At 41.7% G+C, this 26,284-nt stretch overlaps 2 protein-coding genes across 2 annotated transcripts; one reads left to right on the top strand and one right to left on the bottom strand.

Annotated features, from left to right (window-relative positions):
* The first annotated feature begins 1,166 nt into the window (after positions 1–1,166).
* cinp (cyclin dependent kinase 2 interacting protein) lies at positions 1,167–12,499 on the top strand. Its single transcript, XM_057859768.1, has 5 exons — positions 1,167–1,242; positions 1,922–2,084; positions 10,159–10,252; positions 10,313–10,442; positions 11,594–12,499. Exons 1-5 carry the CDS (start codon positions 1,236–1,238, stop codon positions 11,800–11,802), a joined length of 603 nt encoding a protein of 200 aa, XP_057715751.1. The 5' UTR covers positions 1,167–1,235; the 3' UTR covers positions 11,803–12,499.
* On the bottom strand, positions 11,882–25,366 carry znf839 (zinc finger protein 839). Its single transcript, XM_057859767.1, has 10 exons — positions 24,127–25,366; positions 22,214–23,164; positions 20,945–21,079; positions 20,759–20,881; positions 20,602–20,694; positions 18,784–18,933; positions 18,614–18,718; positions 18,469–18,550; positions 18,279–18,393; positions 11,882–12,391 (listed from the first exon to the last, which is right to left on the bottom strand). The coding sequence occupies exons 1-10, from the start codon at positions 25,081–25,083 to the stop codon at positions 12,061–12,063; spliced, it is 3,042 nt and encodes a 1,013-aa protein (XP_057715750.1). The 5' UTR covers positions 25,084–25,366; the 3' UTR covers positions 11,882–12,060.
* Between the last annotated feature and the right edge of the window lie 918 nt (positions 25,367–26,284).

Genomic DNA, 26,284 nt, shown 5'->3' with positions numbered 1-26,284 from the left:
ATATTTCCTGACTGTAGCCAACAGCCTACAATCTACGCCTAGATATCACATGCATATACTAGTAGAACTACATGTGAAATGACTCAGCGGCGTTGGTAAACAGTCAGCCACCATTTTAAAACTGTATACTTCTCAGAAAGGCTCTGTTGTAGTGAACCTTCTTAGCGAAGCTAAGTAACTTTTTATCGAAAATACTCAACTGGCAAAATCTTGACTTGAATCAATCTTTAAATGATGAAACCGTTTTTAAACTTTCACATGTTGAAAGTAGAAGGGAACTAATGCTAAAACGGGAGTATTTTAACAACTTTATAACGGTTGATTCACAACATTAAATGACTTCCAAACATAGCAAAGGTTACTATGTTTTGTTTTGTTTTTGAAAAAATGGGGAAAAAACATGAAAGGTAGCACCAGTTACTTTGCCAAGTAACTAATTTTCTTACATTCAGGTAACTGAGTTACTAACTCAATAACTTTTTGGGAGGAGTATTTTGTAACTAATTAATTACTTTTTAAAAGTAAGATTAACAACACTGGTCATAAAGATGAAGTCTGCAGAACTGACGAAAGCGGAGATTTTATTCTGCCAATTTGTTGCCGAACACAATTTGCCTGCAACTATTGCTGATAACTTCTCAGAATTAGCAAAAAAAAAAAAAAAAAGTTCCCTGACTCAACGATTCCATAGGTAAGTAAATTTTATCAATTGACCTTTTTAATTTATAATTGGACACACTAACGAACTACCTTTAAGTCAAACTGAATTGCGAGCTGAAGTGCAGCCATCAAGACATGATAGAAATTGCCAAAAGTGCTACATACAACTATAACAAAAGTCACTGTTAAATTTTAGTAATCATGATGTAGCTGAAGATATTGTTCTTTGATTGAACCAGGTTATATGTTACTATATTAGCAAAAAAAATATTATTTTAAAAATTGAGTTATGAATATGGCGTCAGAAGAAAAGCAAAAAAGTGTCTTTAAAAATATAACTGGTGTTGAGGTAATTTATTTTAACCATATATTATGTAACACGTATCCTAAATTTGTTTGAAATTCCAATTTAGGCATTAACAAAAGTCACAAAAAAATCAAATGTAATCGCAAAGCGTTGATATACGCATTTTGGCCAGACGTAGGTGGTAACGGGCGTCAGTATACTCAGCCAGACCAACGACGAAGAAAACATTTTTACGTCATCTGGCGGCGACCAGAGTAATCATAAACACATGGAAGGTAAAAGAAACATTAAATTATATTTACGCGTTTTAGCGAGGTTGTTTTGCCGTACAAACCACCCAGTTTGATGCGGTAATCCAAGAGAATTGGAGTATTTTGCATTTTTATTGAACGCAGTTATTTGTGTTACGTTCCTGTGTGTAAATTGTTTTTTAATTCCCTTGTACTGAAAATGGAATCTAGAGAGAAATGTTGTGTAAAAGTGGCAATTAAAATATTATGACACAAAAATCTAAGAATCTCATCGATGTTTGTTTTATTTAATTATAACCTCATACAATCAAAGTATACACGCAAAATTGATGTATTGGACGTCCATTGCCGTCAGTTGCAGCCAATTAGTTGTTTTATGGAATTACATTGAGCTGTTTGTTGATGTTTTTCCTTAGTTTGAATGTTGTAAGTGGTAATATGCCAAAGTTATTGTGTGGTCAAAGGAAAAAAAAAAAGCAACTCTTTGTTTTATCAACCTCAATGTTAATTAACACGTATGACGTCCTTCTTAAATTTCTGCTCATAAGAATTGACTATATGAATAATTTTAAAAGATAACAATTAAAAAAAAAGTCTTTGGCAAAAACCAAACTTTTTCCCAATTAATATTCCCCAACAAACTACAAGTAAAATAATGGAATTTTGAAAGAAAGTTTGAATTAAACCAATGTTATTTCATCAGGTGAGGTCATTAGCGTGAACAAGAAGCCCTCAGCCATTACGGGAAGCGGGCGCAAACTGAAAGACAATGCCGCCGACTGGCACAACTTAATGCTCCGCTGGGAGAAGCTCAATGAGGAAGGCTTCACAATCGCAAGTAAAATCATCAACACCAGGAGAAGCAGGTGACGGCTTCATGTTGGCGTGGAGTGTGTGCTGAAGCAGTGTTGGCAATAACGCCGTTACGTAACGACATTATTTTTTCAGTAACTGGGTAATCTAACTAATTATTTTTTCCGCCGTTACAAAGCCGTTACCGTTACTGACGGTCAAAAGCGGTGCGTTACTTACTTTGAATAAATTGAAGAAACTACCAGCCGTAGCGAGTCTACTTTGCTCTGTTTATTTGTCATCCAAGACTTGGGGTGCGTTCAGGTTCATGACAATGAAAATAGTAAACACACATAGCCTACCTTTGCAAGAACGATGGAGTTGCTGTTTGATACGGTCATAATGTGGAGTTTCTGCACCCATCAGCAGCAAAACTGTTCGTGGCTTTGTAGCGATTTGTAATTTCGGAATTGCTGATGAGTTTAGTAACATACACCACACAATAAATACAGCAGAATGTCCATTTCGCGTAATTGTGGAAGCCCGTCTTCGGCTTGCTCGTAAGGGTCAACATTGTTCACATCCTTAAGTTTGATCACATATCTGTTCTTCGCCTTAGTAACGAGTTTGTCTCTTTATCGAACTGGCAAGTTAAAGTGCTTGTGACACGAAAAAGCATGTTTATTTCATAATACACGCGGTATTTTATGCTCCTGAATGATATGGACCGCTTGGATGTGTGTGGAAGCGATCGCTATATTTATTTAGTTTTTTGAATCCCGCGCCAGGAAAATGAGTGACTTCCGGCTTCGGTCTCGCATTGAGGAGGAGGGCGCTGTGACGTGTACGGTAGAAGACGTCCTCTTCACGCTACAGTGTACTGTTGTGTATGAGGACGAAGGATTCAGCTGATTTTGCGGATTAATACTTTTATTTTTTGCATCACGCCAGCCAAACGGCTGCAGAAAAATCATTCTTTATGCGGGAGAGGCGTATGCGCCTTTTTGGAGTTTCAAAAGGTTCCCATTCACCGTGGATATTTACTGTGGGACCATTGGACTTACAAGGAAGTGAGTAAACATCTTGTTTTGTATTATGTCAAATACGAATACAGTGATTACAAAGTAAACACTATAAAATTCCTTTAAATAAAGGACTACTTACGTTTGATCATTGATAGGCATGTAAAAAGCTATCCTCACGCTCATTAGCAGTTAGCTGTTAGCACGTTAGCTACACAACAATTCCAGCCACCCTCCTCCAGGGAACGAACTGTAAATTGCTCTCCGCCGGGCGGTTTGCCGATCCGCAAAGAAACTCGACAACCGGGTCGTCATGTCAAATAATCCAGGCTAGTTATGTGTGATTTTCCACTTCGAAGACTTTGAAACATCCCTCGGTTCGGGTTAGCATGTCGGCTAGCTGTCACTCCTTCTGGTCTGTTTACATTCTCCGAAGCCGAGGAAGGGAAATGACATATGTCCGATTTAGGTGTCATAAAATATCGTTCGGCAGGTGTGACAGTAAAGGTAAAGTCGACTGTTTTGACCATTATGGAGTAATTTTGCCATGTCGTCTTGAATAAATGGATTTTTATTATTTTATATTCCATTTAGCACAAGTTATTTGTCATGACCATGCCATTTATTTAGCAATTGGGGAAAGTACTTGGGTAAAAAGAATATCCTGTAAAAATATTGAAGTAAAGAGACAGAAACAATGACATTTTGCCGCTCTCTTCGTCGCGTTTTCCTCATTGTGAATAGTTCCCCCTCGACGGGCTGACTGGTCCTTCTCAAGCCTTTTATATAGCTATTGGGGAAAAATACTTGGATAAAAAGAATATCCTGTAAAAATATTGAAGTAAAGAGATAGAAACAATGACATTTTGCCGCTCTCTTCGTCGCGTTTTCCTCATTGTGAATAGTTCCCCCTCGACGGACTGACTGGTCCTTCTCAAGCCATTTATATAGCTATTGGGGAAAATACTTGGATAAAAAGAATATCCTGTAAAAATATTGGGAGTAGAGAGACTGAAACAATGACATTTTGCAGCTCTCTTCGTCGCGTTTTCCTCGTTCTGAACAATTCCCCCTCAATGGGCTGAATAGTAAAACCGATGAGCCTAGTCTACCGCTGACGTCATCCACCTGTTGGGGACGCTAAAGCCCTATAATTGTAGGCGTGGCTAACCGGCAGATTAAAAGACTCATTTCTCGTCATCTGCGCTTTGCTAAATTGTTGTATATGGTCGAATCGTCTCAAAATATGATTCTAATTCACATAATAATGCCATTTAAGACTTTTTTTCTGGTGTCGTATGCTCTTTAAAGTTTAATGTCCCGCGAGCCAGACCTGCTTTCAATATGGCTGCGTTGTTGTCAAATCTCACGTGATCCCCCATTCTGTGACGTAAACGCTCGAGCCTAGCCTGGTACACCAGACTCACCGCTGTTCCAGTTATTGAGTCTGACCACTATTCAGCGGATAAAATATCCAGGGCGGAGCAAGCCACAGCAAACAGACAGCGGAGTGGACCAATCAGCGACGGGCGGATGTGACATTAGTAAAGCGATGAGGGGACTTGCGTGCGGAAGTAAACATACAAGGAGAGCGGAGTTTATTCAACATGGCTAGCGCGAGACAGGCTGTTGTCAATGACTTGTGTCGATCTGTTTTTGGTCATTTAAAACTGATTTTACCGTGGATTGGAAGTTGGAACATATTCTCAGCTCTCCTGTTCGCCATCTGTGTTGTTGTGGAGATGACTTCTGACGCGGAAGAGTGACGTTCCTCGTTAAGAACACGTCACGCAAATAAACGAATCTGATTGGACGGTTGATTTTGTTCTTGCTCAAGAGGCCGTTAATGGGCTGGGTCCCAGACCATCCTCACTGTGTTTGAAAAATACAGGGAGAACAGTCTGGCCGTGTCAGGCAAGCTCGAGCCTAATAGCGCACGTACTTCAGAGCCGGTGTTTTCACACACAAACCGGAACAGCGCGTGCGGCAAACACACACACGCAACACAGATGCAGAGGGATATGATGGCAGAACATTCAGAGGAAAATTTGTCCTTTACGAGGTGGAGATATAAACACTATTTCAAGTTGGTCGAAATTAAAGGAAAGAACGTGCATGTAAAGTGTAATTTATGTCCCGGGGCAAAGCTTTTGTCGACATCTGTGGTAAGCAATTCAAATCTTTATTTTTGTTGCACTTCAAGTGACCACCTGGTGGTGTGTTGGCTCTGATGGGAGGGGAAGATGCTGGCCAGATCTGGCACCCAAACGTATTGTGAGGGTCTGCTGGGTACATCTGGCAGAATCCCCTGTCAGAAAGAGCTTCAATACCCACCTCTGGCAGAACTTGTCCTGGGGGAGGTGGGGGACATCGAGTCCGAGTGGGCCATGTTCTGCACCTCCATTGTTGAGGCGGCCGATCGGAGCTGTGCCCGTTAAGGTGGTTGGTAGAGATGTCCCAATCGATCGTGTCCGATCACGTCATTTTCAAAGTATCAGAATCGACAAAAAAATACCGGCCATACCTTTTTTTTAATATATAAATTTTAATTAAATCGTTTTCTAATTGTATTTAACGTTACAGACATCTTATGTTACACTCATCCAGAGTCTTTAGTTTAGACTTAAGGTAGGGTTATCAAAAATATCCCGATAACGGCGGCAATTCATTTATTAAAAAATGTGTCACGTTAAAATATTTAACGCTATTAATGTATGCGCTGCACGACCCTCTCACTCATTGTCACGCTCAATCTGTAGTGACGCCATTTTACCTATATAGAGAGATAAAAAGCAGCGCAAAATGAGTAGAGTGAATTTTGGCAGCCTTTGGAGCCTTTCTTCAATTGGCTAAAGCCTTGCAATCCCTCTCCCTATGATTAGAAATATCATGGGAAGCAATGTAACACTTTAAGGTATTTCCCAAAGCAGAGAAGATATATCCATTGGTAGCACGACGCACAGTCATGGTTCCACTTCCCCATCATGGTTCCACTTCCCATCATGCATTTGGGCATGGCTGCCGTATCATTTACTGAAAGCTCAAGTACACTAGATGGAAATATTTAGTCACAATATATAAAGTCAAGTCTTTTCTATCCGTGGATCCCTCTCACAGAAAGAATGTTAATAATGTAAATGCCATCTTGAAGATTTATTGTCATAATAAACAAATACAGTACTTATGTACTGTATATTGAATGTATATATTCATCCGAGTTATATTCATTTTTTTTTCTTAATGCATTGCCAAAATGTATATGATCGGGAAAAATTATCGGGAATGATTAGAATTGAATCGGGAGCAAAAAAAAAAGCAATCGGATCGGGAAATATCGGCATCGGCAGATACTCAAAACGATCGGATAGGGAGCAAAAAAACATGATCGGAACAACCCTAGTGGTTGGTGCTTGTCGTGGTGCCAATTCCCTAACCCGCTGGTGTACATCAGCGGCAAGGGATGCCGTCAAGCTGAAGAAGGAGGCCTACCGGGCATTTTTGGCCTCTGGGACTCCAGAGGCAGCTAACATGTACTAACTGACCAAGTGGAATGTAGCTTGGGCTTTCGCCGAGGCAAAAACTCAGACACGGGATGCGTTTGGCGAGGCAATGGAAAACGACTACCGGACAGCTTCGAGGAAAATCTGGTCCACCATCCGGCGTCAGAGGAGAGAAAAGCAGTGCACCATTAACACTTTGTATAATGAAGATGGAGTACTGCTGACCTCAACTCGGGACGTCGTGATTTTGTGTGGAGAATACTTCGAAGAGCTACTCAATTCCACTGACAATCCTTCCTTTGATAAAGCAGAGTTTGGGGACTTCGAGATGGGCGCTCATATCGCTGGGGTCGGAGTCACCGAGGTGGTTGGAAAGTTCCTCGGTGGCAAGGCCCCGGGGGTGGATGAGATCTGCCCGGAGTTCATGAAGGCTCTGGATGTTGTGGGGCTGTCGTGATTGACATGCCACTACAACATTGTATGGACATCGGAGGCAGTGCCTCTGGATTGGCAGATCGGGGTGGTGGTCCCCCTTTTTAACAAGGGGGGGGCAGGAGGGTGTGAGTTCTGATTATAGAGGGAATCACACTCCTTAGACACCCCGGTATAGTATTCAGGGGTGCTGGAGAGGAGGGTCCGTTGAGAAGTCGAATCTCAGATTCAGGAGGAGCAGTGTGATTTTCGTCCCGGCCGCGGAACAGTGGACCAGCGCTACACCCTCGGCAGAGTCCTAGAGGGTTCCATGGGAGTTCGCCCAACTGGTCTGCATGTGTTTTGTGGATTTGGAATGTCCCTCGGGGAGTCCTGTGAGGGGTGCTTCGGGAGTACAGGGTACCAATCTCCTTAGCCCCTGTACGACTGGTGTCAGAGTTTGGTACGCATTGCTGGCAGTAAGTCGAATTCGTTCCCAGTGAGGGTTGGACTCCTCTAAGGTTGCCCTTTGTCACGGATTTTGTTTCTAATTTTTACGGACAGAATCCCTAGGTGCACTACTACTACTGCATACCTCATTAGCAGCACGCGTTAATGCTGTCAAGATGACGGTATTGCCCAGATGGCGGTTTGGCTCTTCATAATTTTCAGTTGTATTACTGGGCCACAAATCTAAATTGTATGGCATATTGGTTATATTACCATCTTAAGGAGAATGGTCCCACTTGGGTGCAGATGGAAGCATGTGCATGTCTCCCAAATTCATTAGCCGCCTTGTGTGGTGCGCCACTGCCCTTGAAAGTTGGGGTATCGGGAAATAACCCAGTATTATCTCACTCCCTTCGGATACTTTCTCAATTTAGGAAAAAAAATGGTGTAGTTGGTACTTGCCTTTTTAGCCCAGTAGCATCGAATCATTTTTTGGTACCCTCAACAGTCGATAAAGCTTTTCATTTGTGGTCCGGCCTGGGTCTTACACATTTAAATGACCTTTTTGTGGATGATATTTTTGCCTCTTTCGCACAGCTAGTCCAAAGATTTAATATTCCTAACTCTCATCATTTTTGATATCTGCAACTTAGAAGCTTTGTTAAGAGTATCATACCGCTTTTCCCAAATAAACCTCCTACAACAGTTTTAGATGACGTTATGTCTTTAGATCCGACAGAGAAAGGGGGAATTAAGCACATTTTTAATCTAATTTCTCATATGGTAGCTCCGTCCTTATCCAGAATCAAAGACCTGTGGGAACGGGATCTTCAAACACCAATCGGAGAGGGACTGTGGTCTAAGGTCTTGGGTAGGGTACATAATTCATCTATGTGCGCTTGTCATGCTCTGATTCAATTTAAGGTAGTACATCGGGTACACTATTCTAAGGTAAGATTGTCCAGAATCTTTCCAGAAATCAGCCCTTTGTGTGATAGGTGTAAGCTGGCGGATGCAACACTGATCCATATGTTTTGGTTATGTCCGAACTTAGAAATATTTTGGAAGGGTATTTTTGAAGCCCTCTCCCTAGTGTTAGGGGTCGGACGGAATCACTCCTGATCCTTTAATATCAATATTTGGAGTTTTACCGGAGGGTCTGTGGCTGCCTACTTGGGGGTGTAGGGTTATTGCTTTTACCACCCTTTTGGCGCGACGTTTGGTTCTTTTGAGGTGGAAGGAGGCTGCCCCACCCACAACGGCGCATTGGATAAGGGATGTGCTGATGAACCTTAGGCTCGAGAAAATCAGATATATTCTTCGCGGTTCTGAAAAGAAATTTTATAGTACATGGGGACCTTTTCTTTCATTCTTTGACAACACCGCTACACAAGTGCAGGAATGACATGCACTGTTATATTGCTCATTTAGCCATGGGGGATGGGCAACGGTACGGTCGCTGTCCATGCTGCTCCTATTTGGTGGAACATTTGAATGTATTGCACTGGATTTTTATTCTGTAACAATTATGTATTGGAAGTGATGGCACGGAAGAACTTTCTATGACTCTCTGGACATTTACGATCAGACTTAGACTTCATGGTTGGTTGTGTTGGATAACTTAGAGTGAATTTTTTAATTTTTTTTAATTTTTTTTTTTTTTAGTTTGGGGTGGGGGGTGTTCTGTATTTTTGTAAAACCAATAAAAAGAAATTTGAAAGAAAGAATCCCTAGGTGCAGCCAAAGCATTAAGGGGGTCCGGTTTGGTGGCCTCAGCATGGCATCTCTGCTTTTCGCAGATGATGTGCTGTTGGCTTCATCAAGCCTTGACCTCCAAGTCTCACTGGAGCATTTCGCGGCCAAGTGTGAAGCGGTTGGGATGAAGATCATACCTCCAAATCCGAGACCATGGTCCTCAGTCAGAAAAGGGTGCCCTCTCCTGGTCGGGATGAGAGCCTGCACCAAATGGAGGAGTTTAAGTATCTAGGGGGTCTTGTTCACAAGTGAGGGTAGGAGGGAGCGGGAGATCGACAGGTGGACCGGTGCAGCGTCTGCAGTGGTGCGCACTCTGCACCGGTCCATAGCGGTGAAGAAGGAGCTCAGCCAAAAGGCGAAGCTTTCGATTTACCAGTCGATCTACATTCAGAGTTCCTACTCTCACTTATGGTTACGCGCAGTGGGTCGTAATCGAAAGAACAAGATCCCGGATACAAGCGGCCGGAATAATTTACCGCTTCGGGGTGTACAGGCTTTCCCTAAGAGATCAGCTGAGAAGCTTGGTCATCCGGGAGGGACTCTGTGTCAAGCCGCTACTCCTCCGTGATAAAAGGAGCCCGTTAAGGTGGCTCGGGCATCTGGTATGGATGCCTCCTGGACGCCTCCCTGTTCCGGGCATGTCCCACCAGCAGGAGGCCCTGAGGACGACCCAGGTCACGATGGAGGGACTATGTCTCTCGGCTGGCCTGGGAACACCTTGGGATCCCGCCAGAGGAGCTGGTTGAAGTGACTAGGGAGAGGGAAGTCTAGGCTCCCCTGCTGCTCCTGCTGCTGCCCCCCGCGACCCGACCCCGGATTAAGTGGTAGATAATGGATGGATACGCAATGAATCTAAAATATATGAAAGATTCATTTTTTTCATTACATTATGGAAAATAATGAAATTTATCACAATAAGCTATTTTTTTTTCAGAAAGGATTAGTATGTCTGTCCTGAAATATATGAGCTATATTGCTAATATTAGCGTCCCTCTCTACTTCCTGTGCAGCATCGACACTGAAGGATCCACCCGAGATCTGGTTTTTGAGAATTCAGCGCTTCGGGAGGAATGCGAAAAACTGGAGGGTGTTGTTGACAAAATGGTGGGAAAATAGTCATTTTTACTTTGCGAGCGTTTTATTTAACGTGCTGTTTCGTGTTAGGCGGCCATTGTGGCCAAGATGGAGCGCCTTATGGCATCCCAGCGAGGCCTGGTGGACCTGGAGGAATTTCAGTTCGGGCCACAAGGCAGGAAGGTTCCGCTCTTCCACAGTTGGAGCACTAAAGACTTTGGTGAGGCAGCGTTGCCAAAAATCGATTTACTTTCTATGTGTATGTGTCTGCCATTGACAGCGGTAGATGTCCAATCCATTTTTACCGTGAGGGAAAATAGACCTCTATTTCTATCCTTTCACTCTAGTCTTCCCAATTCAAATGGATTGGGCGTCTAGCGCCGTCAATGGCAGCCAGTGAGTTAACACTAAATCTCATTCATCTTCCTTATCGCTCACTCTCACGAGGGTGACTGGGGTACTGATGCCTGTCCTAGCTAACTACAGCCAGGAGGCGGAGTACACCTTGGTTACCAGCTAATTATATAACACATACAACCAACCACTCGTACCCACAATCCCACCGATGGAGAATTATGTGTTCAATTAGCCTACCGTGCAGGTTTTAGGGAGGTGAAAGGAAGCCAAAATACGCGGAGAAAGCCCACGCAGGTACGCGGGGGAACATGCAAACTCTACACAGCAGGGTCGGAGCCTGGGATCAAATCCTTGATCTCAGACATGTGTGGCAGCCGCGCTTAACTCTCCACCACCGTGCTACCAGTAAAAATCAATTTGGGAAAAAAGTAAATAATCTTAATTTCACTTATCAAAAAACGCTTAAATAAGAAAAAAACTGCAAATCTGTTCATTTAAAATGTTTATTTTATTGAAAACAAAGAGGGATTTAAAAAGTTATTTTATTGCATTTATGATTTTGAATTTTTATTGTAAAAATGAAAAAAATTCAGAATCCAAAAAATATGACTCATCTTTTTTCACGGACACAACATTCCGACACTTCATTTTAGGAACATTTCCAAATTCCTCAAAGCTGAGGCACCTGCCGTTGCGCAATACCAATCTTAAATCAATGGCTGCCATTGACGGCACCTGACGTTCAATCAATTTGAAGTGGGTGGGTTGGCAAATGAATATGTTCATGCGTTGCCTCCTACTTTAAATGGATTGGACATCTAGTGACAAACTAAAATTCAGTAGTCAATAGCACTGCTTCGTGATGGAGCCACAAAACAGCTTCGGTTATAGAATTCATTCATTCTAAATGTGGTAAAAAAAAATTATGCTATGAAAGTGGCTATAGTTTACGGATGCGTGAAATGTTAAAGGGGCGCAAATGTGACCCATTTTTGTTTTTCCTCTATTTTAAAGTGTCGTCGTGTGACATCCTACTGCAGTCGTTCTCGTCGGAGCTGCGCCTGAAGCGCGTCATCCTGCGGGAAGCAGCCCACAGCACTGACGGCGACCTCGGCCTGGTGTACCTTTCTTGTTGGCTGCACCAGCCGCTTGTACCGGCTCAGGCCCGTCTGGCCCTGGAGGCCATCCTGCTGGAGACGGGCCATCGACACCTTCCCGCTTGACAGTGGCTTTTATTGTGAAAACAGGAAATGAGAGCAACGAGCGGCGGTTCTCCAAAAAAAGTCATAAAAATAGCGCAGCTGTGTTTCTCACATTTATCTACATATTAACAAGGCAGATATGAAAAAAAACATTTACAACAAAGCTCATAAAAATCAATCCAGCGTCGTCTTGAGAAGAAAATACGGACGTACAAAATAAATAGGAACTAAAAGACCAGTTCCAGGGGAAGAACCTTCCGTTTTTTCCCCCCTCCCCATTCAGCTGGCTTTGCTGGGGTCGGCCGCCTCGATGCCCAGCAGGGCCTGCACCGCCTCCAGCGGGACCCCCTGGGGGGTTTGGATGTGCATGGTGGTCCCGTCCGGCCCGTTGACGATGACGATGCCGTCCGCGTCACTCAGGCCGTCCGTCTCAATGTAGATCTCCTGGCCCTCCTCGACCACACATGTTTCAGGAAGTTTCTCAGGCTCTGCCGCTTTCTCTGCTTCCGGAGGCTTCTGGGCCGGCTCGCTCGGGGTCGGTGGAGGGGCCTCGGCCACCTGCTGCTCAGCTGTGGTCACCTCCATGGGGATGTCGGCCGGAGGATCTTGGCTGGAAGAGCACGTACGGCAATTACATCACTTGTAACTCAAATCAAAATATTAAAATTAGGTCTGTCAAAATTATCACGTTAACGGGCGGTAATTTTTTTTTTTTTTTTTTTTTTAAATAAATCACATTAAAATATTTGATGCAAATAACGCACATGCCCCGCTCAAACAGGTTAAAATGACAGCACAGTCATGACCACTTGTTACTTGCGTTTTGTCACCCTCTGCTGGCGCTTGGGTGCGACTGATTTTATGGGTTTCAGCACGAGCATTGTGTAATTACTGACAACAATGGCAAGCTACTAGTTTATTTTTTGATTGAAAATTTTACAAATTTTATTAAAACGAAAACATTAAGAGGGGTTTTAATATAAAATTTCTATAACTTGTACTAACATTTATCTTATAAGAACTACAAGTCTTTCTATCCATGGATAGCTTTAACAGAAGGTTAATGTTAATGCCATCTTGATTTATTGTTAAAATAAACAAGTACAGTACTAATGTACAGTATGTTGAATGTATATATCAGTCTTGTGTCTTTCCATTCCAACAATAATTTACAGAAAAATATGGCATATTTTATAGATGGTTTGAATTGCAATTACGAATAATTTTTAAGCTGTGATTAACTCGATTAAAAGTTTTAATCGTTTGACACCCCTAATTAAAATGAAGGCAAATGCCATTGACTGCACTAGAAGTCCGATCCATCTAAACTCGTTGAGCCATTAGCGAATGAATGAACAGACATCAGTTGAAAGTAATTCCCGTTTCCCAAAAGAAATTGGTGAAACTTTTTTACTAAACAGACATCATGTTTTAATGGGGTATTTAACATTAATTTTGTATTTAACCTGATAAAATTCACAATTTATCATTATAAATTGAATGTTTTGAGGTGATCGATCTGAACTGTTGCCCACTAACAGGACAGAAATACATTGCATACAAGTCTTAAAATTCCCGCACAAGCTGTATCAGACAAAACTACTGCAATGGTTACAGACAAAACTACTGCAATGGTTATCTCGAGATTAGAAAAAAGCTTCGAATCAATTTTGCTTTTTCGAGGATTTGTTTAATTAGAGTGACGTTGTAATGGTTTGCTTTGAAAGTGTTTTCATTTAGTTTCATTAATTTGGGTGGATACACTGCCCTCTAGTGGCAACAGTTAATGTGACAACTCATCTAACATGGCTGGATCAAACTGCCCCCTGTTAAGACCAACATAAGGTTTTTCTTTGAGCTAGTAAGCTTGTTTATGCTTTCAAATTTTAGTTTAGAAGTATATTAAGCAGTGATTTATGGTGAATATGTGTTTGAACGATTGGTTAAGCGCATTGGTTAATTTTTTTTTTTTTTTTTTAAGTTGCCGTTTTAAGGAATTTAAACTAGCGGACTTTTGCTTTGCAAGTTAGCCAATTATTATTTTGTTGTATTTCGATCCTCTTTTAATTTTTCATACCGTTTGAGGCTAACCTTAGGTATTTTTAAATGTTTTTATTGCTCTTGTGAAATGAAAGTGCAATTCTGCCGTTTGAAAAAAACTCAGGAATTTTATTTTTTAATCGCATTTAATGCTCTTTTGAAAGTCCAATCTTAGCAAGCCTTTGTTTTACATCCCCTAAATTTATCTAAACTAATAGATAATCGATTACTTAAATAATCAATAGTTGCAGCCCTTGACAAAACATTGATCGACGTCTTTGTCAATGAGTTAACGAGATATATCAACCTGATGAATTTGGGTTTAATTATAAAATTCACATAATGACATAATGTGATAAATTTCATGTTTGATGTAATAAAATTCACACCATAACACAATGAATTTCACATAAGAAAGATCATGTTTTAATGTGATGAATGTCACATTCAAACTCAAAATTCATATTTCAATCTGATAAAGCGGAAGTTCAGGACATTTGACATTAGGCTAAATCTTCAAATTAGCAGAGTTTAGTTAGTTGGTGGAGTTGATGTCAACAAATTCCGTTTTGTTTGAGAGTTATTTGTTTCAGGGCTCTGGAGTGGCTAAGCTAGCGTGAGTCAATAGCACCATTATAGCATGCCAATAAAAAAACGATACAGATCTACGAACAGATCCAACATAGTCAAATACATTCAAAACACATATCATTGTTTCAAAACACCCATGCGGCCAAACCAATGTCACACCAAACTGCCGTAGTTCATTTCATTCTGCAGGACTATTTTTTAGATGCGTAATACGACCCCAATAAAGAGGAGTGCTTCGGTCACTCGTTCTCACGCTGCATTCGAGGAAGGTGGAAAGTCGGACTTATCACGCTCTGAGAGTACCAGTTGCGACTTGGCTGCAAAGATGGCTGATCGCCACAAGTTGTTTTTTATTTTGGCCTTCAAAAGACATTTTGACCTCCAGCAAACCTGACTTCTCATAAGCGATCAAATAGTGGAGGTGTACTAATGATATTTTTCCAGATCAGACGTTGGAAACTCTTGACTTCCCACCTTCCTCGAATGAAGTATCAGTCTGCTGAGTTAAATGATGGCCGGCAAAATGGAGAAATGCGATTTAGAGGCTGTGGAAACAAACGGGCAAAGGAAAGTTTCCACAAATTCCCTATGCAGAACGAGGAAAAATATAAACTGGTCATTTGCTGCTGGCAACAACATAAAAAATCAGCGATGAAAAAACCCCCCGATGTGATCTAACTCAGCCCTGCTGCTTTGCAGAGCTTCTGGATTACAAATGTTGCTGTTCATACTGCAATTATTAACATGCAATGGTAAGTTTTAAGAACTTCATCCTGAAAACATTGCCAACACTATTGATTGCAAGGGTCATCGATGATTTTCATAGTGTGCATATGTTGTTTTTTATTGGCATGCTATAATGGTGCCATTGACTCGCACTAGCTTAGCCACTCCGGAGCCCTGAAACTAACAACAGGGTCCCCCCAGGATTGATAAATCTAAATTCAAGACTTTTAAGACCTTTTTTAATGCCATTTCAACTGAAAATTAATACTTTTCTCGCACCCATTATTTAGATAATAGTGAATCATATTAAGAAAAATAAAGCACTGAACATCAAATTTAACCTGAATTACTAAGTGTGTTTAACAAAAGAATGCACATTTATTGAAGATACAATTAAAACACATTTATATATAAGGTCTTTCAGAATTTTTTTTCCCAGGATAAAATGGATTTTACACTATTATTTTAAAGCAACTTCAGAAATTACATTTGCAATACAACAGGTTTCCCTTTTAAGAGGACCTAGTCAAGATGGTAGGTATGTGATTGTCAAGTTGACAACCTTAACTGTAAAGTGCTTGCAATTGGCAGTGAAAGTTTAAAAAACAGCCACTAAATGGCAGTAGTTTACCATTAATTACCACAAAATAAAAAAGCTACACATGACCATTTCCCTTGGTAATCGTTTTTTTCCTAATCACATTACAAGAAGTATACAAAACACATGTTAATCCTTTGTTAGCCATTGAAGACATTTCTTTTAATCAGATAGAGAGAATCAATACTCTTATTTAATCAAGAAAAACATTTAAATATACCAGGAGGTGTTTTACTATCGCCTACATTATAATTTGACTATCACCATGCCATGTTATTCAGATCAACGTTACCCCGCACTCTTTCCAATAATAGACAGTTTCAACCGTGTTGTCTATCTGAGAGTGATGGTGAATCTACGACTCCGGTTTATCCATGCTAAGGCTAGTGCACCTGCCAATACCCCATTGAACATGGCTAACTCTTGAGTTAAAACTGCGAAATTCACATTCATTCGAAAGGCAAACCGTGCAGAAATACATTATTGCATCTAACACATTTTAATTGGAGAAATTGGCAACTTACTTTGAAATGTTAAGCAAGTCCACTGCCTTCGCATGACCCATAAACTGCGACCCAAAGTATCTGGATGCGACTTGGTCGCCGATCCAATACCTCACATGCTGGTCCAACTGTTTGGACTTGGTTGTCTTGTTGAGTCTTTCGTCGAACATAACAACTAAGGCATCGGAGCAGTTCCTTGCGTTAGCACACAGTACTGTGCGATTGCCTGCTGTTGTGATGTTGATGCTAATGATGCTAACGGCGCGCACGCACGAGATGCAGTGCATCGTAAAAATTCTACGCGTCATCTTCGTTATGGATTTTAAAAAAAACTTTGTCACGGATATCATTTAGGTTGCACTGAGATGTTCTTGAAAATTAAAACCACGGTGAAAAAATTCCAGACTTACGACAGCTAATTTAATACTTTTAATACCTTTAATAATGGAAAACTAAATTCAATGCTTTTTTAATACTTTTAATAACCCGCGGGTACCCTGAACAAATAACTTGCAAACGAAACGGAATTTGTTTAAATCAACTCCACCAACTAACTAAACCCCCGCTAACTCGAAGATAAGCCTAATGTCAAAAATCCTCAAATTCCGCTTTAAGGTTTTAACGTAAAATTTACACGATAAAGTTCATGTTTTAATGCAGTGTTGTTTTTGTCAATGATGGTGATAACGAGCTAAAAATGTCTTTTGGGAGACTATAACATAAAGAGACGAATGCCAATTTTCATCTGACTAGTGGAAAATCCGCCATGGATTCCGGCACATTTTATGTGTAACGTGGCCTGCATAGTAGCAGTGTTGGGTTGTGTCACACGTGACATGCTGTGCTTCACCACCCCCAACTCGCCAGTGTCCTCTCCTATCAAGGCTTTTACACTGTAAGAATTGTTTTATCTTGGCCAGAGAGAATATACAATGTTGCTTTAGCCTTTAAAGGTCTGTGCAGAGTGATCATCACACGCTAAATGTAACTCGTAGCGTTAGCATTAGGCTAACATAATTCCCGGTACATCTCCCAATGTATGAAAGCCATGACACGGGGAAATCCCGCGTGACATCACACGGGAGTTTAGCGTAATGTAAGTGGCTTTGGTCTTTGTGCCTCTGCCTCTCTGTAAACAGGCTGAGCAACCAGGAAGAGAGGTTGGCGAACATATCAGGAATGTATTTCTCTTAATTGTTTACCTTTATTCAGTCCATTTTTGTTACATGAATAAAATTAAAATAAACAAGTTGTCCTGAATGTTTGCGCTAAAATAGCTCATAAATACACAAAACTTTTGCATTTTAAACTTTTTATTTAATATGTGTATTAATTGCGAGTTTTCTTGCTTACAGACTAGTCACAAATAAAATCGGAGGCGAGTCGGCAGGGAAACTAGTCGAAATTCCCATCCCAAATTATCACCAAGTTGGCGCTGTCCTTGTGGACGCTACAATATGTGCTCGTCTGTCAATGTTCATTCAAATAGTCGGAAACCTTTATTTATTCATTTATGGCTTTTTTGTTTTAAATTTTACAAATGAAACCATTTTTAATAAATGTCGACTAAAACTAGACAAAATTAGTCTTGAGTTTTCGTCAACAAAAACTAGACAAAGACAAACACATTTTGAGATGACTAAAATATGACTAAGAATAATAAGTATAACTGTCCAAAAGACTAAGACGAAAATTTAAAGGGCTGCCAAAAACAACTGTGTTTTAATGTGATAAAAGTCACATTTCGACATGATAAAGTTCACGTTTTAATGTAATAAAATTCACATGCAAATGTGATTAATTTCATGTTTAAATGTGAGAAGTTACATTTTACCGTGATAAATTTCACATTTTAGGCTAAAAAAAAAAGAAGTCATTTTTACTTGATAAATTTCACATTGATGTACTAAGTCATATTTCAACGAGATAAATTTTACATTTTAATGTGATAAATACCACATTTTAAAGGGATGTATCAGATATGAAGCGTAATTTTCATCAATGGAATGTGCTGTCATTTTTGGATGTGCTCCACTCACAGTTTGGCTTCACCGGGAATCGGCGGCGTCTCCGTCGTGGTGGCGGTGGATGGCGTCGTCGTTGTCGGTGTCACTGGGGCTACCGAGGTCACCACAGGGGTAGCGGAGGTCACAACTAAAGTTTTAGAAGGTCAGAGGTCAAAAATGTATCTTGTCCAATGGTTCCCTCCACTTTCTATCATCAACGTACCTGTTTTCTCAATCCCATTGTGCTGTAGAGGAACACTGTTCTCCATCTTGAAACGCTTGGACGGTGGCAGCATCTTTGAGTTCTGAAGGGGGCACAGGAGAGTTTTTGTTTCGAAGGCGCTCGTGTGGAGAGTTTGCCATCTCACCTCCATGTAACGGCTACTTTTGTTGCTAACACTTGAGACCGCCGGCGTGCCGGGGAGAACCTTCATCCGGTTGATCTCGTCGAGAATGCCCAGGGAACGCGCCACCTGCAACGTGCATGAGAAATGACGCCTCCATAATGGCCGACTTCCTGTGTCTTCAAAATTCTGACCTCCATGTTCCTAATCTCCAATGGTGCGGCTCCTCCTCCTAGTGGGCCTACGATGTAATCCTGCGCGGCCTGTCTCACTTGTGCCTGCAGTGACTCAAACTCGCGGTAAATATCCGGGAAGTGAGTGCGAGGCGGAGCAGTGCGCTCCACCTGAAACGAAGAAAGACACCATTTTAGGTACGACAAAACCCCCTTTCACACTCCATTTTAGGATCAGTTCCTAATCAATTCCTCAAAACGGAAGAAATTTGAGCTGTTGTCATGGGTTCCCTCTAGTGTAAGGCTGTAACAACTAATCGAGAAAATTATTTAATAAATTAGCTGCCAACGAATTTGATAATCTACTTTTGCCGGCAGCGATGAGCAGTCCCGTTTGTGTCCCTGTTCGTGTTCAGCAAGAGTTCACTGCAACACTCAGGTTGGGTGGCTGAATCAATACTAGAGCTGTCCCAACTAGTCGACGTTGTCAACGTCATCGATGACGTAAATGGGTAATGACAGATTTAAAAAAAATTTTTACACCTTTGATCATAGAACTACCGAGGCACCTCAGGTCAGATCAAAGCTACAAACTTGTCAATCATCGTTAACTTTAAGTACCAAACGCCGGCTGCACTGAGGAGCAAGGAAAAGAGTTTGGTCGCACTGCTTTTCAGGAGGGAGGGTGAGAGGCTGTACGAGCATGAAACAGAAAAACATATCCAGTACATTTTTTAATTAAAAACCCTATCCTTTTCACCCAATTCTGATCCTCCAAAAAATGGCTCGATTGGCCCGATTTCCGATCATGTGATCGGATTGGGACATCTCTATTGAATATAATGTGGTCATAGTGACACAAAGTCTTCCCAAACAGAGCTATTCAATTATGGTGAAAATTATTCTAGTTTTAATATCGCAATACATATCGCAACCCCCCCCCCCCCCCCCAAAAAAAATCACAATGTCACCCCCCCCCCCCCAATATTGTTCAGCCCTATAAACTACTGTATTTCAAGCCCCCCAAAAGTTGTTCTGTTTTGCTCATGGATAATTAGTAGGGCATAATTTCCTACTGCATGTGTTGTATTCATCGATACATACAATTTTCAAATATTATGCTAATACTTCTGCATTTATAAATGGTTCTTTGCTTTTGCTGGCTATAAAATTAGAATGAAAAAGGGACTTTCTCTTTAAGATCTAGATGTTGTTCTTATTTGGTTCCCTAAATTTGTCATTTTCAAATACTTTTTAAACAATTTACTTCGCCTGCTTAAAAACTTCCCAATTATCTCCCATTTACTGAATCGAATACATTTTCTTTTGCAAAATGTTACCTGAACTGTTTGTCATATACTATGTACCAGTATGGGTGCCCAAAACAAAGGTCAAAGAGAAAAATTCAAAGGTCTCAAAAATGTTTATTTTTAGCTCACGCAATTTGACCTACTTTTAAGGTGTCAAAAAATCCCTCCTGTTTTTTTTTTTTGTACAAAAAAAGAAGTTTTAAGCTTTCCAACGATATATCACACATGCATGTTGGACAACGTCGAAATTTGGCCAAATTGGGGGTCTCAGAACAGAATTTTGAGCCACCTCAGTATTTGCATTTGTTATTTATCCATCCATCGTCTGCCGCTTAATCCGGGGTCGGGTCGCAATAAGGGCAACGTCTAAACATTGTAAAATAAATAAAAGTATTTACTATGAACTCATTCACTGCCATTGATGGTGTTTAGAGTGATAGCTGTGAGACCTCACAGTCCAAGCGGATTGGACATCTACCGCCGTCAATGACAGCCATTGAGTTTCTGTTGGCCCTGATGGTTTGAGTACCTTGGCAAGCAGCATCTCCCACACGCTTAAGACTTTGGTGAGCCGAGGAAGAACGATGTCCATCAGATCCTCGTCCTCGCATTGATCCACTAGCTGTGGACAAACACGGTTGTCATGGAAACATACAATTTGCAAACATAGTGGCGAACAAGCAAACCTCCTGCAGCCGCTCTCGTCTCCTCTCCCCCTGAAGCTCAGGGCTCAGCACGCCACTGCCCAGCTTGGGGGGCCTTCCGCGGCGCCCCCGCCGGCCCATGAAGCCGCTCGAACCCTGAACAAACTTCATGCATGTCGACTTGTGAGCAGCTTGTTTTTTTTAATATATATTTCATGGGATTTTCACCTTAGGTGGCGCTCCTAGGGACCTGCCCCGGCCCCGCCCGCGTCCTCTTCCCCGTCCTCGGCCACGGGGCCTGCCGGGACCCCGGTGGTAGATGCCTCGGAATCCTCCAGTCACAGCCGCCACTGGGCCTGGCTCCTGTGACCAGACAATTGACTAATTAAACATACTTTTTCCCTTTTCCCTTAAAAAAAAAAAAAAAAAAAAGAAATTAAACAATTAATAATCAAAGCATATTTTTTCCCCAGTTTAATTATATATATATATATTTTTATTTTATTTTAGAGATTTACTGTTATTTGTGTTTCTTTATTTAAATGAAATTATTTATATTCCTTACAATAAAAGACTTTTTCCTGTCCCTTTTTATTTTTTAATATACATACATTTTAGATACATTATTATTATTGTTATTATTATCATTGTTATGTACTGCTATATTTGTATTTTTATTTTCATGAAATTATTTGTAATACAATAAATAATTTCCTGATTTTTTCTTGTTTTAAAAAGAAAATATTGAATAATTTCTTTGTTAAATAAAAATGATAAAAGAAAGGATTACTCAGAATATTCACAGAGAATATTTACTTTGCAAAGATTCAATGTTTACGCTCCTTTTTTCTGAATCAAATAATTACAAGAAATTTTTAAAAATTAGGTTTTTTTATATTTAAAATGTAGATTATTCATTGTTTATTTCCCTTTTTTATTTTAATTGATTTTTTTTAATCAAAAAAATGAAGATTATGTACCGGTTTTTTTTTCTTTTTTAATTTTCAAAAATAGAAAAAAGTAGATGATTAAATGGGATCTTTTCACAAACATTAAAAATAATAATTGGAGGAGGCGGCGGGAGTACTCAGAAGATTCACTTTTAAGAGGCCCAATGTTTTTACCAGCTAAAGGCCTTTCAAGTTGCCACCCAACCACCGTAGTTGTTGTTGTTGTTCTTTATCTTGTGGACACTAACTTTGAAGTCCTACTCTGCCATCATTCGTGAACCAATTGTCTTAAAACCAGTAGTTATGTAGCATGGGCCAGCATATATCAATCCTTTGAGCACGTCTATTGATTTTTTTTGTATCAGGGCTGATTCGAATGTTTCTGTGTAACAGCTCTCTGTATAAATGTCCCATATTAAGACATGGACATGGCTTATAGTCGAGTATGGCGTATGTTTTTTTCTTAAAATTTTGTTGAATTTGGGCTGTGTGTCTTATTATTAGGTGTGCTCTATACTGTGGAAAATATGGTAAATGAGTGCCGTACCTTGTCTGTTTCCAAGGCATCAGGTTTTTCCTCCATTTCCTCTTCTTCATCGGCATCCGCTGAACTGGCCTCCGCCGTCTCACTGGCGAGCGTTGGTGCCTGCTCGTCATCGCCCTGGCTTTGCGACGGGGCTTCACGGACAGGCTCGGGCTCAGGCTCCCCGTGACTGGGGTTGAGCTTGTAGTGGCGGTTGAGTCCTCCCTGTCCAATATAGGCCTTGTCGCAGGTCTGGCACGGGTGGTGCCTGGACTTGTGGCTGTAGGCCAGCGAGGAGTCGGCATCTCGGGCAGCATCCTTCCTTTCCTCATCCTCTGTGCTCATGTCCGAATAGTCGTCCGAGTCAGACTGGTGGCTCTCGGCCAGGTCCTCGGTCTTGATGAATTTGTAGTCTTTGGCTTTGTACTTGGGTGGTCTGGACACTCGGCCTGAACGGGTCTGCACCTTGACAGCCTTCTTCTCTTTCTTCTTCTGCTTCCGAGCTTTTTCTTTTTCTCGATCCTTAGCTACAGTCGGCGCGCCTGCTGCAACGGGGGCGCCTGCTGCCGCGGGGGCACCGGGCTGTGCTGACGGCACAGCAGCAGGGAGGGACACCACAGTGCCATTGCTTTTGAGTAACGACACATTGGCTAGCCTAACTGTGGGATTGGGAGTTGTCTTGGAGGCCGAGGTGACAGTGGCGGATGCAGGTGTCGGCAACTTTTGGACCAATGGGAGCAGGGAACTCACCACGGGCGTGGAGCCCTGGAGTACCAGCTGGATGGGGGTGTCGCTCAAATTCTGCTGCAGGAATAACTGCTGGCCCTGCTGAGCCACCACTGGTTGGATGTGGATGATCTGAGTGCTGCCGTTGGTTGACAGCGTCACCTGTGGATTGTTTTGCTGCTGGGATGCAGGGCGGGGCTTCAGGTCCTGTTTGGGAGGAGCTTGAATCTGGATTCGGACTGGTTCCGACTGTGGACCAAAAAGGAAAATCATGTTTTAAAAATATTCCAGAAGAACCCTGGCTAATACAGTTAGCTAGGTAGTATCACAATGTGCAGATTTCAACCCATTCATTGCTGTTGACGGTGATGAATGTCCATAAAAAAAAAAACAAAAAAAAAACTACATATTTATTTGAGGTTGGATTTTTTAAACCCCCCCCCTAATTATTGGCTGCCGCTGGCGGTGATAGACATCCAATCCATTTCAAGTGTGAGGACAGTTTGCTACCAACCCTTCCACTAGAAATGGATTGGACGGATTGTCTATGAGTGACAAACTCCTTCAAATTCACAGCAAAAGGAAAAGAGCCACATAATTGGACATCTATATTTTCCAATGGCCAGAAAGAGTTAAATAAATTAAAACGCTGCAAATATTCAATTTATTTGAAAATGTTTCTTTTTGGAAATTTAAACAAAAAGGATATTTTAAAAGAATGTTATTTTTATTACATTGTATTTATTTAAAAATATATAATTGAAAAAAGAAGAAACACTGGAAATATTTACATTTTAAAATGTATTAGTGTTTTTAATTGGAAAAAAATAAAATAATAAATAGACATCTCACTGTCTGCAGCTTTTTTGGTCTTTTGCTGTTAAATACTAAAACGGAGAACCTGAAGTTCCATATTTTAAACTGTTATGTTACACTTGACCTACGAGGTTATACATTGCAATTTTTTATTTCCAATTCAAGCTTTCAGTTAGCTACTGGAATAGATTTGTGCTTGTTATACAGTATTGCTGTGTAAAACATGGATGGCTTAATTATTGTGTGCAATAAATAAGAGATTGTGTGAAAAACAAATGACATATTTTTAGAATTTGTGTCCCAATATCGTCATCGCAAGTTTTTTTTTTTTTTTTTTTTTTTTTAAATATCGTGATACAATTTTAGGCCTTATTGCCCACCCCTAGACTGCTTACCTTGGAAGGGGTCACCTGGACTGTGCTGCTGCTGCTACTACTGCTGCTGCTGCTCTGCAAAGCAACCTGCTGGGCAACGCTCTTCAGCTGCTGGGAGGCATTCTGGACTTGGACTAGCTGTCTTACTGCCTGCTGCGGAGTCTGGACCTGAACCAGGTGCTTGACAGTCTGCTGCGGTGTCTGGACCTGGACTAGCTGTTTGACTGGCTGCTGCGGGGTATGAACCTCGACTATTTGTTTGACCGCCTGCTGCGGCGGGGTTTGGACCTGGACTATTTGCTTGACCGGCTGTTGAGGAGGCTGGATCTGGACTATCTGATTGACCGGCTGCTCCTGGGTCTGGACCTGCTGCTGCTGCTGTTGTTGTTGCTGGGACTTGCTGCTCACCTGGCTGATGACTTGCTGCAGCTGGTTGGGGTTGAGAGCCACACTTTGGACTGGACTGCCTTTGACACTCTGGCTGTGCTGGAGCAACTGGGCGGCCTCGCTGTCCGAGACCTGAACCACCTGCTGCTTGCTGAGCTGCTCCAGTAGAGCCTGTTGCTCCTCGGGGGTCAGCCCGGAGCCCTCCATCAGTGTGCCGTCCGGTTGCACGTAGATGATGGTGGTGTTGCTCATGTCAGCGCCCAAGCTGGCGAACTCGGTACCCACCAGAATGCTTTGTTCTGTCTGTAAAAAGTCCACCAACTGTGTCTCGGCGACCACCGCTTTGGGCTGCTCCCCGGGATGGTCGCTCTGCCCTGCGGATACCGCGGGCGAGCTTTCCCCCGGCTCTGCGGGCGTCTCGGCCGGCGTACACTCGCCCGTCTCGGCGGTGGCGGCGACAGGCGCCGGTGGGACGTCGTCCTCGGGCCGCGTGGAGTCTGCGGCGTGGGTCTGAACCGGGGCCGGCGAGAGCGGAGGTTCCGCGGCTGTTATTGTTCTCCCGGAGCCGCTCTCATCCTCGTTGTCCGCCATTTTGGCTGCGCGGTTGCTGTTAGCTGAGCGGCTAACGGAACCAGTCTAGACCTCAAAGTAAATGCAATGGCGACGCGATGCGACTACGTAAATCGACGCGCGTGCAAAATATGTAAAGTGAAATGTCCCGCTGCTGCGAGGAACAACATGAACACCGGAGCACAAAGCGCGCAGCGGCTGACCGATCCGTGGGGGAGTTTTCAGCTAGCTTAGCTTAGCCTTCGCCTAGCTGCTCAAGGCGGGAAGGGAAGCCAATTGTCCGGACCGGATCACTGGAGCGAACTGCCATGAAGGTTACACCAGAAATGTCGAATCTGTGGCCCTCGGGCCAATTGCGGCCCGCGGGACAGTATTTTGCGGTCGCTTAGGTGAAGTTAACTGTATATCTCTCTATGTATATCTAAATATTGGTTGCTGTTGACGGTGATAGGCGTCCAATCCCTTTGAGTTGGGAGGGTTGGCAACAAATGAACAAATTGCTGACAGCCCTCCCAATTACAAGGGATTGGACGTGTACTAGTGACAAACTTATTTAAATTCACAGCAGAAGAATGAAAAGAGGCTGATGATTGGACATGTATCATCATCAATATCACTGAAAGAGATTTTTATGCAGACCTGTTTTGTTTTATTTGGTTATTTATTTATTTATTTATTTTAACTATTAATCGCTACAGAACAAGCTAGCATAGCTCAGGTGAATGTCAGTTTTTCGGTGATGTTTGTCAATGTGTTACAACCAAATAATTTCGAAAACTAAAAATTATCTAAATGTTTTTTAAAGTTCTTAAAAGCAATTATTTTCTTAATTCTTAAGTATTTTATTGTTTAAAAAATGTTTAATGTTTTTTTAATTAAGAAAGAATTATGTAAACATTATTTGTTAAATAATATACTGTGGGTGGGTAGGTGGGTAGGTGGGTAGGTAGGTAGGTAGGTAGGTAGGTAGGTAGGTAGGTAGGTAGGTAGGTAGGTAGGTAGGTAGGTAGGTAGGTAGGTAGGTAGGTAGGTAGGTAGGTAGGTAGGTAGGTAGGTAGGTAGGTTCCGAGTTAACCATTGGAGAGAACCTGGCAATCATAGTTTTATAATAATAATTTTAAACTTTCTTTAAAAAAACAACAACTACAAAGTAACTAAATTACTGTACCGTGTTTTTTTTTTTATTATGATTTAGTATTTTAGTTTCTTTTCTATTAATTTT

The sequence above is a fragment of the Corythoichthys intestinalis genome, chromosome 15 (assembly GCF_030265065.1).
Source record: "Corythoichthys intestinalis isolate RoL2023-P3 chromosome 15, ASM3026506v1, whole genome shotgun sequence".
NCBI classification, from domain to species: domain Eukaryota; kingdom Metazoa; phylum Chordata; class Actinopteri; order Syngnathiformes; family Syngnathidae; genus Corythoichthys; species Corythoichthys intestinalis.
The sequence above is the reverse complement of the archived record's forward strand: the minus strand, read 5'-3'. Positions and strand labels throughout refer to the sequence as shown.

Coding starts and splice junctions, on each gene's coding strand:
- cinp (XM_057859768.1), top strand. Junction 2,085..10,158: donor ATCAACACCAGGAGAAGCAG/GTGACGGCTTCA, acceptor CTTCCTGTGCAG/CATCGACACTGAAGGATCCA. Junction 10,253..10,312: donor AGGGTGTTGTTGACAAAATG/GTGGGAAAATAG, acceptor GTTTCGTGTTAG/GCGGCCATTGTGGCCAAGAT.
- znf839 (XM_057859767.1), bottom strand. CDS start 25,083: ATGGCGGACAACGAGGATGAGAGCGGCTCCGGGAGAACAATAACAGCC. Junction 20,695..20,758: donor GACGAGAGCGGCTGCAGGAG/GTTTGCTTGTTC, acceptor GTTTGTCCACAG/CTAGTGGATCAATGCGAGGA. Junction 18,394..18,468: donor CAATGGGATTGAGAAAACAG/GTACGTTGATGA, acceptor CTAAAACTTTAG/TTGTGACCTCCGCTACCCCT.